Below are 17,276 nucleotides of genomic sequence, written 5' to 3'. Positions count from 1 at the left end.
CCTTACTGTTCTAAGCAGAAAAACTTAAACAAATGGCATATGGAGTCTAACTGACCCTGTTAATATGCATATAGCATAATTATAACAGTTGCACAATTATAACAGTGCAATAAGCATTAGTTGTGTATTGCCAGACACCTTGCAACCCTAACACATGCTGGAAGCTGCAGTCTATGCATAATATCAACATTTTGCAACTGTGAGAGTAAGACAAACAAAGCAATCACATAAAACACGGCTGTAATTTGATATTATTGCACAGAAATAACATATTTCCCTTTTCTTAATGTTAACCATATCAGGCCCTACAAGTTCCAAGGCTGGATGTTGATGGCTGGGGCAAGGTGGCTTTGTATTTATACTCAACCCCAGGATATGGTCAACTCTAGATCTAGGTCTACTAGGGAGAGATGTCTTTTGTCTGTTCACATTATTATTGCCACTGTTTTATTTATTGAATTTCTATACTGTCCTTATCTGAACATAGCATAAAAAGACATGATGAAAATACAAAATAAAACAAACACAAGCACAAACCAATAACTCCACTCCCACAAAGACATTTAAAAGCCCATAGATTGTTTAATTAGCCAAAGGCCTGATTATAGATGAACATTTTCGTCTGGCGCCAAAATATATGTAATGAGGGCATCAGGCAAGGCTCCCTAGGGAGAGCATTCTACAAATGGGGAGTCACCGCGGAAAAGGCCCATTCTCATGTTGCCACCCTCTGGATCTCTCATGGAGGGGAAAACACAAAAAAGGACTTCAGATGATCATCACAGGATCCATGTCAATTCAGATGGGGAGAAGTGATTTTTGGTTAATCATAAATGGTTCAGCTTCCAAACAATCTAGGTGCTTAAGCAGATAATTGACACATATTTGGAAAAATGAAAACAGAAAAACACAATTCAATCATGCATTTAAAAGTGGATGTGGAAATAACTTTCTTTATTTTTGCCCTGAATCTTCCAAAATGCAGCTTCATTTGGATGCATATGAGTTCTAGTGTTATGAGAGAAACTTTTCTCTATCTACTTCCTCCACACAGTGCATAATTCTACAAACTTCTAACCTGTCACCTCTTAGCTTTTCTCTAAATTAAAGCATTTTCTCATAGGGGGGTTGCTTCAATCCCTTGATTATTCCACTTGCCCTTTTCTAAACCTTTTCCAATTCCACAACTGTACCAACAGTATTCCAACTGTGATTGTACCATAGATTTGCATAATGGCATTAAGATATCCACAGTAAGTTTTGTAGATAGTGACTATGCCACTTCTGCACTGTGTACTGCACTGAGCAGATTGTTAGTATTTATTTTTTTTTTAAAAAAAAAGTCTAGTGGTAGCGGAACGGAAAAGTTAATAGCCAGCATTACTGAAGGTCATTTTGGTAAAACTGCTCATAAACAGGAAATGCAGTGTTGGTTTTGTATTCACAGGACATCCTTACAAAATGATATCAAAGTAATTACGCCAATCAAGTTAGCCCTGTTTAGGCCTCCAGTGCAGCTAATTAGTTAATGCCTACGACACACTTTGAACATATAAAATATGAAGATTTGCTGGTGCTATAAAAAGTGATTGGCAAGTCTTCTCCGGGGTACTTGGAATGCTAAGTGCATCTTGACTTCTCTTGTAAAAAAATCTATTTCTGTCTGGTTGTCCACAAGAGAGGGTTTTTATTTGTTGCATTATAGAGGCTTGCTTTTGAAAACAGAGGCCCAGGGATCGGGAAGAATGAACTAAGACACATTCTGTGGGACCCGGAACCAAACCGGTTAGCATCCCAGGCCATGCGTTGCTAAAGGTCAAAGTACTGAAGAGGAATAAGTAGGAAACACATTCCCATGTTTTTATGTATGCAGCACCAAACTCCCCCCCCCCCCCCGAAGTCTAAATTGATCCTCTGTAGATTGCACATGTGTCAGTAGTATGGGCTATAAAAAGGTTGGGTTTGTTTTGTTTTTTTACACCACTACGAGAAAGCAGAGGAAGCCAATTTTCTACAGATACACACTACTCATTTTCATTAATGCAACCTGTTTGACTGAAGGTAAAATATAACACTTGGAGACACCAAATACACAAATAGCTTCAGGAGTCTTGAAACAACAGGATTACTTCACCAGGTAAAACAGAGACAATAGGCTGGATATTTTTGAATGGTTAAGTGGGTTATAAATGCTCTTGAATAATAAATAAATAAATCCAATAAAACAAATGCCTGGCTATTGGTTTGTTCTTGTTCTTGTTATATTACGTATGTTGTATTCTCATTTTGTATTTTTACGTTGTGAATTGCCCTGTGATTTTCAGGTGAAGGGTGGCATACTAATTAATTAATTAATTAATTAATTAATTAATACAAATGTTTTGCCAACCTCTCTCCCATCCCTAAACCTGATGCATAATGTAGAAGCTCTAAAGCCGTGCCAAAAATAAGCAAACAAGATTCTTCTAAGACCACCCCCTTTTACAAGAGTGCCAACTAACCCACCTACATATAATTGGCCCTTGGCTGCAACATAGCATCGAAGGTCATATCAGCATCATATTTTTACTACTTCGGTGGTCATACATGCCCACAAAGAATCCTGGGAATTGTAGTTTACTAAGGGTGCTGAGAGTTGTTAGAGATCAATTACCCACACCTCTTCCTTTTATGTGCTAAGAGTCCCATGACCTATCTTTTTCTCTAGCTTCCAGCTCCCCAGTCCCTGGATTTCTTCACTGAGCCATTTCTGAGTAAGTCCATGTTTTAAAATAAGGCTGTGAGTATCTCACAGTGAACAGAGGGGTAATGATTGAACGTTCACACAAATCAGCTGGGACAAAGTGCAAGAGAATGAACTAAAGTTCCATTAGCCTCCCAGAACTAGTTTTACAAATGTCATTAATAGAACATTCATTCAAAAGGAAGGTAAGTGGAGAGGAAATCAATATTTGCTTCTTAATCTTCTAATTAAGTTGTTGCTTGTTTCCAATCCTGAGAAACCCATTATAAAAACCATTTATTTGTAATGATCTAAAACAAAGTGTCTCCCTCTACCCCCAAAACTGGCTGGAAACAGAAATAGTTTAAATTGTTCTTGATTTTTTGATATATATTTTTTGTTATTCAACATATAAAAAAGGGGGGGGGATGCAGTAATTAGTGTCCATCAAGTGTCCTGGGACTAAAAAAAACCCCCTCACTGTAAGCCATTGATACAAGCTCATTATATCTGAGAACAAGGATTTCAAAGATTTTAGGTGCTCACAGGAACTCAGAAAGCCCATAATTTAACTGGATTATACACTGTATGACACCCATGGTTCAGCTGCTTAAGAACATGTCTTTAAAGCATAGAATCATAGAATTGTAATGTTGGAAGGGATCCCAAGCGTAATCTAGTCCAACCCACTGCAATACAGGAATCTCAACTATGGCACCCATTAGAGTTGGCCATCCAACCACTGCTTAAAAACCTCCCAGGAAGGAGAGTCTACAGCCTACCAAAGGCATCCATTCCATTGCCAAACAGCTCTTGGTTTGGTTTCCAGACCCTTTATTATCTTGGCCACCCTCCTTCGCACTTGTTCCTCCTCTGCACTTGTGGACACAATATTCCAGGTGTGGTCTGACCAAGGAAGAATAGAGTGGTACTATTACTTCCCTTGATCTGGACATTACCTGTTGAATTTTTTTGCTGCTGCTGCATCACACTGTTGACTCATGTTAAGATTGTGGTCTACTAAGATCCCAAGATCCTTTTCACATGTGCTACTGGAAAGCCAGGTGTCCCCCCATCTTATATTTATGCAGCTGGGTCTTCCTGCCTAAGCGTGAAATTGTCCCTACTGAAATTCATTTTTGTTAGTTTGGGTCCAGTTCTCCACTCTGTTAAGGTAATTTTGAACCTATATTCTGTTTTCTGCAGCACTAGTTACCCCTCTGAGTTTGGTGTCATCTGCAAATTTGATGAGCATTCCCTCAATTCCCTCTTCCAAGTCATTTATAAAGGTATTGAACAACAATGCGCCCAGGATAGAACCCTGTGGCACCCCACTTGTCACTTTTATCCAGGAAATCATTGAGGAATCATGATGAGGAATCATTAGTGAGCAGTCTTTGGGCTGGGCCAGGCAACCAGCTACAAATACACCTAATAGTACCTTGGCATGGCTTGTTTTGAGAAACCCATTCTGGGTCTTAATAATCACAGCATTATTTTCTTCTTGTTCACCAACTGACTGTTTAATTATCTATTCTTAGACCTTTCCTAGTATTGACGTCAAGCTCACTGGTTGGTAGTTGCCTAAATATTCTTTCCCCCACTTTTTGAAGATGAGCACATTTTCCCAACTCCAGTCTGTAGGGACCTCACCTATTCCCCAAGAATTCTCCAAGATCATAGGTGGAGATTACATCCGCAAGCTCCTTTAGTACCCTTGGGTACTAAATGTTTACATTAAACATTTACTAAACCTACGGCTATTTTTTCGCAGTTCCTGTGAAAAAGAAGAAACTTTCTAGTTTCTTATCAGTGTGAACTTGATTTCGTGGGAGTGAGCCAGGCAATTATCCTTCACCCAAACAGATGCTTTCCAAGGAAGAATATCTGAATGGCCCTTGAATCTATTTAGAGCAGGGCTATATAATATTGGATGGCATGCAGATAGATTCATTACTAAATTGACAACTAGTCAAAGGGTTATGCTAATGAGAATGAAGATTCCTGGCAGAATTGATTTTTATTGCATTTCATATTTTGCATATACCTGACAAGTTCATTCGTTAATCAAAGGCAGAACAAGGATAATGCCCGAGAAGAGCCAAACTGAAGGAGAAAGCAGTTCACTTGTGTGTGTTTAAATGCATAACTGGTATTCCATTGTTCTGGATCTCATGGAAAACCATTGTGGTGTAATGATTAGAACAGGGTTTGCCAAACTTGGTTCTCCAGCTGTTTTGGGACTACAACTCTCATGATCCCTAGCTAGCAGGGCCAGTGGGATGATGGGAATTGTAGGACAAAAACAGCTGGAGACCCAAGTTTGGAAACCCTGGATTAAAGTGTCAGATTGGGACCTGGGGTGAGAGGTAGAATTCTAATCTCCACTCACCCATAATAGTTTACTGGATGAACTTGGGCCAGCCTGTGTCTGTCAGCCTCACAGGGTTGTTGTAAGGGGAGGGGGTAACTATTAACACCACTTCATAATTCTTAGGGGAAAGGTGACATGTCAATTTAATGATTAAAAATTAAACGAAATGGAACCACTTTCTAGATCAGTTGTGATCAACTTGTTTGTTTCCGTGGCTGTAATGTGAAGTTTTCTGCTCTTTGTGTCAACAGAAGTGAGTAAGATACTCAAGCATGTGTGATGAGCAAAAGTGTGCCCAGCTGATGGGCAAAATTAGTTGTGAACTATGCAGGGCTTTTATTACACACTATTTAAAATACTTAATGGTTTAACTTGACAAATGGAATCGTTAAATAACTTTAAAAGAAAAAAGAAAAAGCTTGGCCAAAGTTGTAAAGGCATAACACTTAACAATTTACCATATGAATTCAGACACAGTGCCATTTCTACATTTTTATGTATACCCTCTACAACCATTATTGCTTTGCAGAATAGATTTTTTTTTCTTTGAGAAATGAAAACATAAATCTATGTCTGGTTTCCTGCATAAAGGTTCGTTGTGTATAAGCTGCCAGGAACCAATATTTGACATTTTTTAAAAAAAAAAATTAAAAAGTTCCATAAGGGTACATATTCCCAAAGGCAAGGAGGAAGATCTGAAGAGAAAGTAACTGTTCAGTAACTTAGATCCAGGACATACTCCTGATCTATCATCTTATATCTATAAGCATGGGAGCCCCCCAGGGAGAGTAGAGGAATAGGATTTCCTATTGTACAAATGGAAGTCCTGACACTAATTGGACAAATTCATTGGTTACAACCCTTGGAATTTTTTTTAAAAAGTGGGTAGGAAATTTCCTCTTATTGGTAGCCATTTTGCTCTAACCATTTTTGGAGCAATCCCCCCCATTGCAATTGCCATCATGCTTATCTTTAGTTTGCTTACATAATAGCAGAGGGGTCTATCTTTCAAAAATGCAAAAATCACACAGCTCTACAAGCCACCGAGGACTGACTGAATCTCTCTCTCTCTCTCTCTCTCTCTCTCTCTCTCTCTGACACACACACACATACACACACACAATCAGGCACTTGAACACTTTTTATGAGGCTGTGTGCACTAGCACACTCAGTCTGAAAAAGACACCAACAGTCATAGCTATCATATTTATCACTTATCGTATGAATCAGCTGTCTAATGTCCACCAGTGAGTAGGTTGGCATTATGTAGCAATGCATGAAATTGTGATATCTTGATACTGGGGAAAGAAAACAAGTTCTGTGAAACTAATCATATGTCATGCTTAAACTCAGGCTTGAGTGCAGGGATTAGCCCAAAAAATTAACAGTAATTTATTTAGAGGAGTGTTTCTTTTTAAAAAAAATACAGTGGGGAATGGGGAGGATTTCAGGGAATGTAGGAATGAACTCAAGAATGCAAGTCTAAATCAAGTCAAAGGCATATCAGCACAGCCTTAATGGTACTCTCATTAAGGGAGGTAATTATTACTTACATAGCAACATGACTGCACATGCACACTCCAGAATGGCATAAAACAAGAGAGCACTGCTAGAATATAAGCATCTAGCCATGAGATATCACCCATGAACTAACAATGAAAAGGCAGCTAGTATAAATTTCCCTTCAAGTATGCCTTGCAACCTGATCTGGCAGCCTTTCTGCAGCTAGAAGTGCTTTGGATATGGCATGCCAACAGTCATGATAGAACAATGTCAGAAAGTGTGATATTGTAGCAGCGACATCCGCAGTGGCATTTTGCTGCTATCACAGGCAGTTGTGTCAGCAGAGATATTTAGAACTGGAGTGACAAGAAAGTTTCTCTTTCTCTGTTTCAACAAAGCAAACTAAAAGACAGGACATCTTGATTATTACCATTTCTAAAGCTCAGGGGAGGTCATGATTTCACACCGTTTTGCAGATCAAACCAATCTCTAAAAAGAAACTGCACTTAAACCTCACATCCTTTAAGAAATTAACTTTTCCTGTCCTCCAAAAGGCAATACTGGTATTAGCAAAGAAATATAATTAACAATTAATGACTTTCGCACCAGTTAAAATGGGAAACCCCCATTTTGCAAAAGTCAACTTGAATGAAATTCTTTGTCACTTTAGTGGATGCTGAACAGTTCTCACTGTGGTGGTGAGAATAAGTTTGGTTTATTACAGCAGAAATATCTTCAGTAAAGTCAACGGCAGCCCTATCAGAAAAGGGGGTGCCAGAGAAAAGTAATATAGTAAAATAATATAGTAAAATAATAGGTGATATGCACCACATTTAATTAAATTAAAGTTGGCTGCCTCTCAAAATCAAGTCAAAGGCATGTCAAACATAGGTTACACATTTGAGAGTTAATCCGAGTGTCATCATTTATTTCAGACACAAATCTTTCTAAGTACATGGGGGAAAGTGCAAAAATTAGGAAATTGTGTCCCTGGTTTGTTGACATCCAGAACTAAAAAATGGATTGAGAATTACCTGGGTTTCTCAGAGCCAAATCAAAATACAATCAAATTAATGAAATCATCCCTACAACCACCACATATGTAGATCAAAGACTACCTGGAAATATTTGTCATTATGTTCTCTGGCGCAGCCTGTATGATGACCCAGGGGAAAACTATATTAGAAAACTTTCATCTCCTTCATTAATGCCAATGATCCTTATTAGATTGTTTATATGTTGTCTAACAGTGACAAGTTTGTTACTTATCATGCAGTGAATATTGCTGTGGCAACACAGAAATTGAGAGAGTGCTTTGTAGAAACTAATGTAGATAATTGTATCAACCTTTAATCTTGTTTTACTCTGTCAGATGTTACTATTAAAAACAGTAATCAGATGTAATGCAGATTTGGTTTTGTACTAAAATGTGAACCGAGTTTTCTAAAGACCTAACTGGTTGCACAATACAATTTATTTATGTTCTTTATTTAAGCAATTGTTACTCTACCTATCTACTCAAAGCAGTTTGCATTAACCATTAAAAACAATAACGCAAACATACATTGCAAAGCTAGCAAACCACTTCAAGAGCCAATAAAACCAAGCCACAATACTACTCAAAAAGGTGAAACTTCGATTACAATTACCTAGATAAAACTATTAAGAAATAGGAAACAGAAAGCCAGCTCTTAAAGACTAAGGTTAAGTTTAATTCTCTGATGTTGAAAAGTCATCATGAAGGGGGCTAAATGTATCTCCTGGGGAAAACGAATTCCAAAGCCTGGGTGCAGCCACTGAAAACCCCCTTTTTGTCTCATCATTAACTGTGCCTCAGACATTGACCAAAAAAAAAGCCTTTCCAGCAGATCTTCTGTAGCATACAAGTTCATACGAAAGAAGGCAGACAATTGAGATACCTTGATCCTAAGCCATATAGGACTTTAAAACCAACAGTTAGCATTGTTCCTACAAGATTTGACTGACAATAGGCAGGTGATTAGCTTTTACATTTTGAATCCAAATTGCTACATGAAAGTGGGAGGAAATGGGATTCAAAGCCAACATATTCTGGGCAATGACAAAGGTTACTAAGTACCAGTAACAACCAAAGCTAAACACACTCAGAATGGCTTCCAGTGTGAAGTGTCCTAGCTTATAATGTCAAAGTGTAATGTCTACTATTCTGGAAAATGATATGACAAGCTGACTTGTTATTCCTGTCCGTATCAGCCAACATCAGCCCGTATCGCAGTTTTGGAAGTTCTCACCCCGAGATAAATAATTTTGTTTACAGGCTTTCTTATCCAGCATGCTTTTTACTCACCAGTTGGGACAGCAGGATCCATTGTTGGTTTCTCCCAGGTATTAATCTGCTCCCAAGTAAATCCATTGGTCCCCAGAGCCACACTATAACCACAGTTACTGTAGTGTTCATCAAACGAACAACCACCTAAGGAGAAAAGAGATGAATAAATACTTTTGTCTTAATTACTTCTGTCTCGTTATGTTACTCCATTTAAATCAGTGCCTTTTATATTAAAAAAACTTGCAGGGGGAAAATAAAATGAATTTCTGGAGCATTAAATTGTTTCCACTGCCCTGGGGGTATATAGCAAAGATTTCTGAGTCTTAAATGTATACTTGGAACATATGGCTTGCCTTTTAAAAAAACTTAATAAGCAATTGTTTCTTAGGTCACTTTTCCTAGTCACAGCTTTAAATCTTCACAATATAGATAGTAGTGTCATATGCCACACATTAATCTGAAGATTTGTGCTCATATCTCAGTTAATGGTCCCTGAGGCATTGTGCAGTAAAACCTAATGTTCATAAAAGATCACGCAGAGGGGAAGGAGACAACTTCATATTTGAATAAGCAGCACATTAAAGTTTGGTGCTCCCTTGCCACTTTGGTTTCCCTTTGAAAGTGCAAAAAAGAGTGTTGCAGTTACAAGTCTTCCTCGTTTTATGTGCCTTTCTATTCTAGTTTTTGTGCACTAAGATCCAGATTTATTTTTAGTAGCATTAGCAAAGGGCTACTTTAATCCCACCCCCATTCCAGGTGAGTTTTGCATTAAAACAAAAAGAAATCTCTTCTGGCATTGATATTGCCACATGCTTATATATGAATATGAACTTACAAGATTTTCATAAACTGATAATAAAACTGATAATAAAGTATTAGCATAATCTAGATCTGTTAAAAAACAAAGCTCTGCCCCCCCCAGTTCAGTTTAATAGGGAATCTAAAACTGCTATGACTTCTCCCCTTTTCACAAAAGTGGATGAAATTTGCAGGTGCAGCAGCCCTTCTAGAACAAATTATGTTTTACAATACGTCGCCACGGAAGGAGAGATGATTATAGTGGCCAGCATATCCGGCCCATGAGCAGTTGATGTCACCAGTACCCATGCAGAGGTGCTTTTGCTCCACACTAGGTTTCATGGCATGTGTGGAAGAAATGAATGCTTGCTTGACCTGGTTATTGATAGAAGACCTGGACCTTTCAGTCCCTACCGAAAAGGGATGGTTTACATAGCACAAGCTTCTGCTTGTCATCTTTGAGAATGTTCCTCACTAGGGCAACAATAGCCAATGTTGTTAGACTCCAGCTCCCATCAGCCCCACCGATTATGGACAGGAGTGGTTGTCCCACAAAATCTGCATGGTACCACATTGCCTACATGCAACCTGGAATCACATAGTCACTATTAAACCTGCTTAGCATTCAGGAGAAAAAGACATAAATGAATGTATCCAGTATTCAATGTAAGCTATCCCTGTCCTAGTTCTCCTACGGAAACTGGAGTTTATTCATCTGTCATGCTAGGTATGACATATTTTGTTTCCTCCTCCAGTCATGTTGGAATTCTGTTCACTCTTTGGAATTTAGGAAATTCTTAAAGCAAATTAGCAGGGTTGAAAACACCCCTGACTTGCTCTGCAAGTGAAACGCCCAAGTAAGACTGCAGGATGCCAACCAAAAGGGATATAGGTTTGCTATTTGACTTCTATTCCTCCCTATAAGCCACATTCTCCATGTACGTACCCTCATAAATTCAGTGTAACTTGTGTAACCAAACTAAATTCAGTGTAACAGTGTAACTAAACTGGAGTGGTTCAGTGTTAGACAAGAGAGGGTCAGCACAAGGGTTTAGTGTCTTTCTGTCCAGTATTCACGATGTGCTTCATTTTAAAAACATTGCAAGGAAATAAAAAGACAAATGCCTGGTCATGACTTACTCAAACAGTCACTATCTGGCCCCCATCCCATATTCTTCTTCTAACTACTGGGGGGGGGACTAGTTCCTGCTTTCACTTCTCCTTATGAAGATTGCCCAAAGCTAAATTAATTAAGCACTCTAGATTACTTCCAAATATAGATAGGTAATTAAGCATCTTTATGCATGGTTACTTTTGTGGGCTAATTTTTAAGAGTTGTAACCAAATTTCAATGAAAGCAAAATGTCAAGATCATTTTGGGGGAATGCTTCTTGAATAACATACCTGAATTCTTTGGAAGAAAGCAAAAAGAGAATTTTGATATGATTCATGAAGGATAGGCCACATGAATGCTTTTCATTGACCCATGCACCCCACTGCATCAAATGAGGATGTTCTGTGTGGCTTCTGCTGATAGGCCACTGGGCAAAGCATTCAAACAATTGCTTCACCACATCTAGAGTAACCCCTGAAAAAGCAACAGCAGGACCTGATCCTGCCTTTTTTCCCTAAGAGCTGATAGGGAGATGTGACAATAGATAAATAAATATTTAACAAAACAAATTCCTGCATGGCAGGGGGTTGGACTACAAGACCCTTGGGATTCCTTCTAATTCTATGATTCTATGAAAATGTAAAAAGTAACAAAACAAAACAAGAAATAATAGCTCCATAAATTGAAGGAAAATTGCAAGGATAATGAAACTGAAGTAAGCAATCAAAGATTATTTTATCAACAACAGTAGAGGAAGGTGAGGCAAAATGAGATTTCTCAAGACCAGATTAAAAAATGTTGTAATTGTCAGGAGCTGAGAACAGGAACGTCAGGGTTTTTTATGCAAACTGTCTCATACAGAAACTTTCGTGCCTTCCACGTAAATATGCAGAAACACATAAGCATTGTCCATTCTGCTCACAAAGTTCTAATGTACTATTAAAATAATTACTTGTCAAATGGATTTCTAAGAACCCGTTTCATACCAAGTCCCACCTTGAATATTCCCCCTAAGGCCGAGTTCTCTGGCTGAGTTCCCTGGGGTGTAAATTGTTTTAACAATGTAATTAAACACTTCTACAATGGGCCAATGTTTAATTGCTTGTCAATGTCACAATGTAAACCAAGTAAACAGAAATAACATAAAGGGCATCATCTCATGAAGCAGACAGCTGCAAAGAATATGGAAGAAGGTTCACATATTAATTGGGGCTAACAAGGAGTGACACTAGTATCTGGATTTTGGACACATTCAGAGGATTAACAGATTTTAAAAGAAATTAATAAAGAAGAATGTATTTTATGCACATACATGGAAAGACTCCCATCTTTCTCTAGAAGCTCAGACTATTGCAGGGAAAATGTCACTTCAAATAATTATTCAACATATTTATTGCGATCACCATTATTAAGCTATCCTAAAGACCGGTAGATCAGAGGAAATCATGTTCTTTATGGCATTATTTATCATCTGCTGCTAAAATTACTTATGGCAGCATGAGTGTTCCTCAACAACATTATGGTTAAGATAATGCACAAGAACAAGGAAAAGAGCAAGTACACATGCATATAATTAGATGACATCACTTTGCCAAATTTTGAGTGAAAACATGCTATCAGGGTTTTGGTAACACACTGGATGGTGCAATAAGTCATCCATCACTCCTGTTCCACTAGCCTAAGAGGTTTCTGCTTGCAAAATGGTACATTCATGTGTTGCAGCTGGACTTAGGTATAAGCCCCACGCCACCAAAAGCAACTCACAGGCTACCTACAATTTTGGACATTTATCATAGCTATTGGTTATCAGTGCAATTGGTTTCAAACAGGCATGGTACGAAAAATGTTAGAAGTCGATATACAGTCTTAAAAATAAAGTACAAACCTACCTACCAACCACTTAACTAATGGATGCATTTAGACATCTCAAATACCCCTAAGAAACATTTATAATATGAGCAGTTGGAGTGTTATTTTGGAAGGGAAGGAGGACAGAGTATATTTCTTGCAGCAGATAAATAAAGTAGTTGAGAGTTGCTTGAAAATATAAAGAAAATGATACAGTTTACAAAAATGAATGAGAAAAGAAAAAGTCTTGTTTTTTTGTTTTTTGTTTTTTTTATGGGAGTTCCAAGGAGAAACGAAGACCATTCTTTATTTCAATTGAAGGACAAATGGCTTCTGATGGGTCTGGAGTAAATTTCTCTAGCAGAGCTGCAGGAGCAGCAGGTGTGCTGTTTCTTGGTTGCTGTCTTGCCAAACGGGTGATATGGGAGAGGGAAGAGATGGCCTCATTTCCGTTAACCCCAATGGAAGTTATCAACACCACCCCTCTTAGCCAGAAAATGGGTGGAAATGAACTCCCACAGGGCAGTCTGTGAATGTGATGAAGCGATCCACCTGAAAACAAATCCTTGTGTTGCCCGGAATCGTTTTTGTCCAACTGGAAGTGCTGATTTTTGAACAGGGCTGTTCGTTCTGCTCGTGAACCAACACACATGGGAGGAAGGGAGGAAGAACAGGAGATGGATGGATGGTTCTTTTCCTGTGTTTTTCACCTCATGAATCCAAGGCCACTTTTCTGGGCAGCTGTCAAGTCACAACCAAACCCGCTCCGAGCATCTTAAAGGCACCCAAGACCAAAAAGAGTCTTGTTGAATCAGAGCAAATATTCATCCAGTCCAACAGCCTGAATCTAACAATGGTCAGCCCATGAGCAAACCATGAAGACCATGTCCCTTCCCTGTTGCTTCTCTGCCAGACACTGGCATTCAGAGGCACCTTGGCTGTCAACAGGGAGCTGCATCTATTCAGCCATGCTCTCCTTGAACCTGCTCCCAAAGGTGCTTTCAATGGCATTCCTATGCAAATGCTCTCTATATCTCTACTGTCCAATCCTCTGGCACAGAGGCAATTTTTAGGGAAGTTACATATTTTTGTTCAAAGACCTTCATTTTCTCCCATCTGCCATGTTAAATTCCAACTTATTGATAAGCTGCAGAATATCACCTTCATCTGACTTACTTCTTTGGACACCCTTCCTGCAGGGAGGAAACAAAGCAACTCAGCCATGGGGTCCCACCCAACACTTTCCAGGGTGAATACTGATGCAAACAAAGAAGACAGTCAGCTTCTCTGCATTGTTTGCACCCTCCTGTGGAAATCCTCTTATTAATCTGTCCCACATGAAGCCGAGACAAAGAACAAGTGACCTCCCAGCACAGAAAGAGAAACCCAAATAAACAAAGGCTCCCTTGACCCACAACAAGCTTGCAGTTGTGACTCATTACGGCAAAGGCTGAAATAACCCCTGTTTTACATTGTGCGCTGGTAACAATGCTGCTGTTCTTCTGAATGATCCTAATTAATTTTGAACAGACCTATCATCAGTTACTGAGTCTTGCCCCTGGATTAAATGTAAACCAGCCTTGCATAAATTGAGTGCTTTCTTTGAATCTATAATTGAATTTGCAGAAGTGTGCGCCAGGGGGGTGTTTAAATAAGTGCACAAATATGATAAAAAGGACTTCACGCCATTATATCTAATTCAGTAAGCAAAAATAATGGCAGGGCACGTACCAATTAGCTTTTGATTTATTTATTTTAACAAATCCAATTAGTAGAATGTTTTATAAAGTCATCCAATGTCAAAAACTCGTGGACTCTCTAAAGAAAGAGCACTGGAAAAGGAGAAGAAATTAAGCTAGGCTCATTGGGTAAACGGTACTACTTTTAAATTGTGCAGAGGAGGAGAATGAGAGGAAAGCTCTATTGTGCGAGAAGAAGTCCCTGCACTCATGGGATAACTTTGTTGGGTAGAAACCTAAACCTATGTAGGGAACACCCTACCTAAGATGAAAAAGGGTAGTTATGTCCAGGCTTGGTATCACGCCTGGAGATGCTGCAGATTGAACCTGGAGCATCACAGCACTTTTTGGAGAGGAGATGACTACCTTCACAAAAACATTGAAAAACTTTCTGTGGCATTGCATTTTTGGAAAACTGAGATAGGTACAACCTTGACCCCAGGGACTCTACAGGAGGAATGTTATGTACTGAAGTTCTCACCCTGGGCCAGCAGGGGGATACTGTAGATAGTTATGCAAATGAAGGATTGAAAGTGACGGTCAGTGATTGGATAATTTTAGAAAGTTGCAACAGTTACGTTGCTGACTGAGCCCTTCAGTTCAGTTCTGTTCTGGCATTTGAATAAAGAAGAGTTGTTTGAAGAATCGTCTGATATGTTCACCCACAACTTAACAAGGAACTCTGCTGAGGGCAAGCTCAATCCTCAAGCAGGCACTTGCTGTGTTAATCCACAGCTGGAAAGGCAGGAAAGTACCTTAAAGACTAACCATTGAAATCCAATGGCACATGAGATGAGACTGCTCATGCAAAGGGACTTCACTTCCTCCCCATGCCTCCCAAAATCTCCTTTGGAGAGTTCCCCTAAACCTTCCAGAGCAGATGTTAAGGACACACAGGGGAGGCGCAAGTAAGAGGGGAAAGGACTCAATCTGATGCATGAGTGAAATTCTGTTTTGCTGATGCACAGATATGGCTGGATACAACCCTAACGGATTTACTATGGTGAAAGCTTTTATCGACTATAATGAAACTTTTACACTGTGAATATTGGGTTGTTGCACAACACTTCATCTATAAATTCATTTTCTAGCAGGACAGTAACTGCGCCGATATTCCTAATTTAGGGCTCAATTACTTCCACACACAAACCTTTATTCCCCGGCGTCAATGCAACCATTATCTGTACCAGACCTTTCAGTAGAAAAGGGCTAAATCCAAGTTTGACAGTTTAGAACATGTTAAGAACTATCCACCCACATTATAGAGGCTCTAGGTCTCTGATTACTAGCTAGTTTTGTCAGTGGAGCACATCTGATTTGCAGTGGGCCTAGAACAGGTAAGCACACTTGCCACTAGTACCACTTCCTACACCCATGGTCCTCTGTCTTTTGGCCATCTCTCCAAGCCCTTTCAGGAACGGTAAGGACACCTACTAACAGGGATATAAGGATGAAATGGAGAAAAACATGAACAGAACTAAGCATTTTTCCAGAAAGCAAGGACCCCCTGGCCTCTCTTTCCCTGAACTGCAATGCAACACCACACAATTAAGGAAGAAGGTCAAAGCAATACCAACGAGTGCAAATGTCTTGGAAAAAGATAATGGATATCTTTACAAGCCATTGCAGTAGCAATTAATAGAAGCAAAGATTTCCTGAAACCCTAAAATTTTATGACAAATTCAGATCAAGAGTAATTGAACAGTTGAATGATAAAGGTTCTGTTAGGTTAATGCTAAGCCCATTAATTATGATAGCTTTGCCTTAAATTATAATTTTAATTGGCACCACGAAGATCCTTTTAAGAATGAACCCTTTGCATAGCTGCTGTGTCCTAGCACTTTCACAAAACTGCATATTTGATTATATTTCTCCAAAGGGTGATTTAAATAGACTGTTCTGAGCTCAAAAAAAAAAGTTGGAAATGGTTGTTCCATCAGAACCCAGATGTAATGATTTCATGTGCAATCCTCACCCCACCACTTCCGGGTGGGGCTTATCTGTAGTCCAGCCAAGCATGCCAACCAGGGCAAAAGGTGTGGAGCATCAGGGCCCATACCATAAAGTGATGGCAGCATGGCCATTTCAGGATCTAACTAATCCCAGGCCGGCTCGAGCCCTCCCATCCCAAAACACCGTTTAGGGGTTTTCCAATGGTGAGATACCTTCAAGAGGCACTTCTATCTCCCTGCACTTTCAGCAGCCATAAGAGGATGCTGAATGCCAGCATAGTGATGCTGGCATCACTCCTCAGGAAGAGCCTGACTGGGTCTGGCAAAGGACTGAAGCCACCCAAACCCCAATGAAAAAAAGGGGGGTTGGATTGTTCTGCTGTTGACATTTCTGCAGCATGAGGTGGGAAAGTAGACTTTAATAAACCAAACATAAATAATAATAATAATAATAATAATAATAATAATAATAATAATATATTTATACCCTGCTTCCCCAGCCACTCTGGGCAGCTTCCAACAAAATATTAAAATACAGTAATGCATCAAACATTAAAAGCTTCCCTAAACAGGGCTGCCTTCAGATGTCTTCTAAAAGTCTGGTAGTTGTTTTTCTCTTTGACATCTGGTGGGAGGGCGTTCCACAGGGTGGGAGCCACTACCGAGAAGGCCCTCTGCCTTGGTTCCCTGTAACTTGGCTTCTCACAGTGAGGGAACCGCCAGAAGGCCCTCAGCGCTGGACCTCAGTGTCCGGGTAGAACGATGGGGGTGGAGACACTCCTTCAGATATAACCAACACAAGATACTCTGTAAAACTCTTAACTTGTGAAAATTCCCTCACACCTGATAAGCTTCATCTACCAAAGGCTAGTACAAAATAGCCTGAATAATCTGGGGAAGGGCTGTAGTTCAGCGGTA

At 39.4% G+C, this 17,276-nt stretch overlaps 1 protein-coding gene across 17 annotated transcripts in view; it reads right to left on the bottom strand.

The window, feature by feature from the left end:
- PTPRT (protein tyrosine phosphatase receptor type T) overlaps positions 1-17,276 on the bottom strand; it is a 619,839-nt gene that overhangs the window by 432,223 nt on the left and 170,340 nt on the right. For all 17 annotated transcript variants that reach the window (XM_079978848.1, XM_079978862.1, XM_079978850.1 and 14 more), the window contains exon 2: positions 8,926-9,051. In XM_079978848.1, coding sequence (XP_079834974.1) covers positions 8,926-9,051 — 126 coding nt within the window. The remainder of the gene's footprint in view (positions 1-8,925; positions 9,052-17,276) is intronic.

Source organism: Podarcis cretensis (genome assembly GCF_951804945.1).
Source record: "Podarcis cretensis genome assembly, chromosome: 6".
In the NCBI taxonomy this organism is placed as follows: domain Eukaryota; kingdom Metazoa; phylum Chordata; class Lepidosauria; order Squamata; family Lacertidae; genus Podarcis; species Podarcis cretensis.
This window is presented reverse-complemented; position numbering and strand designations above follow the sequence as displayed.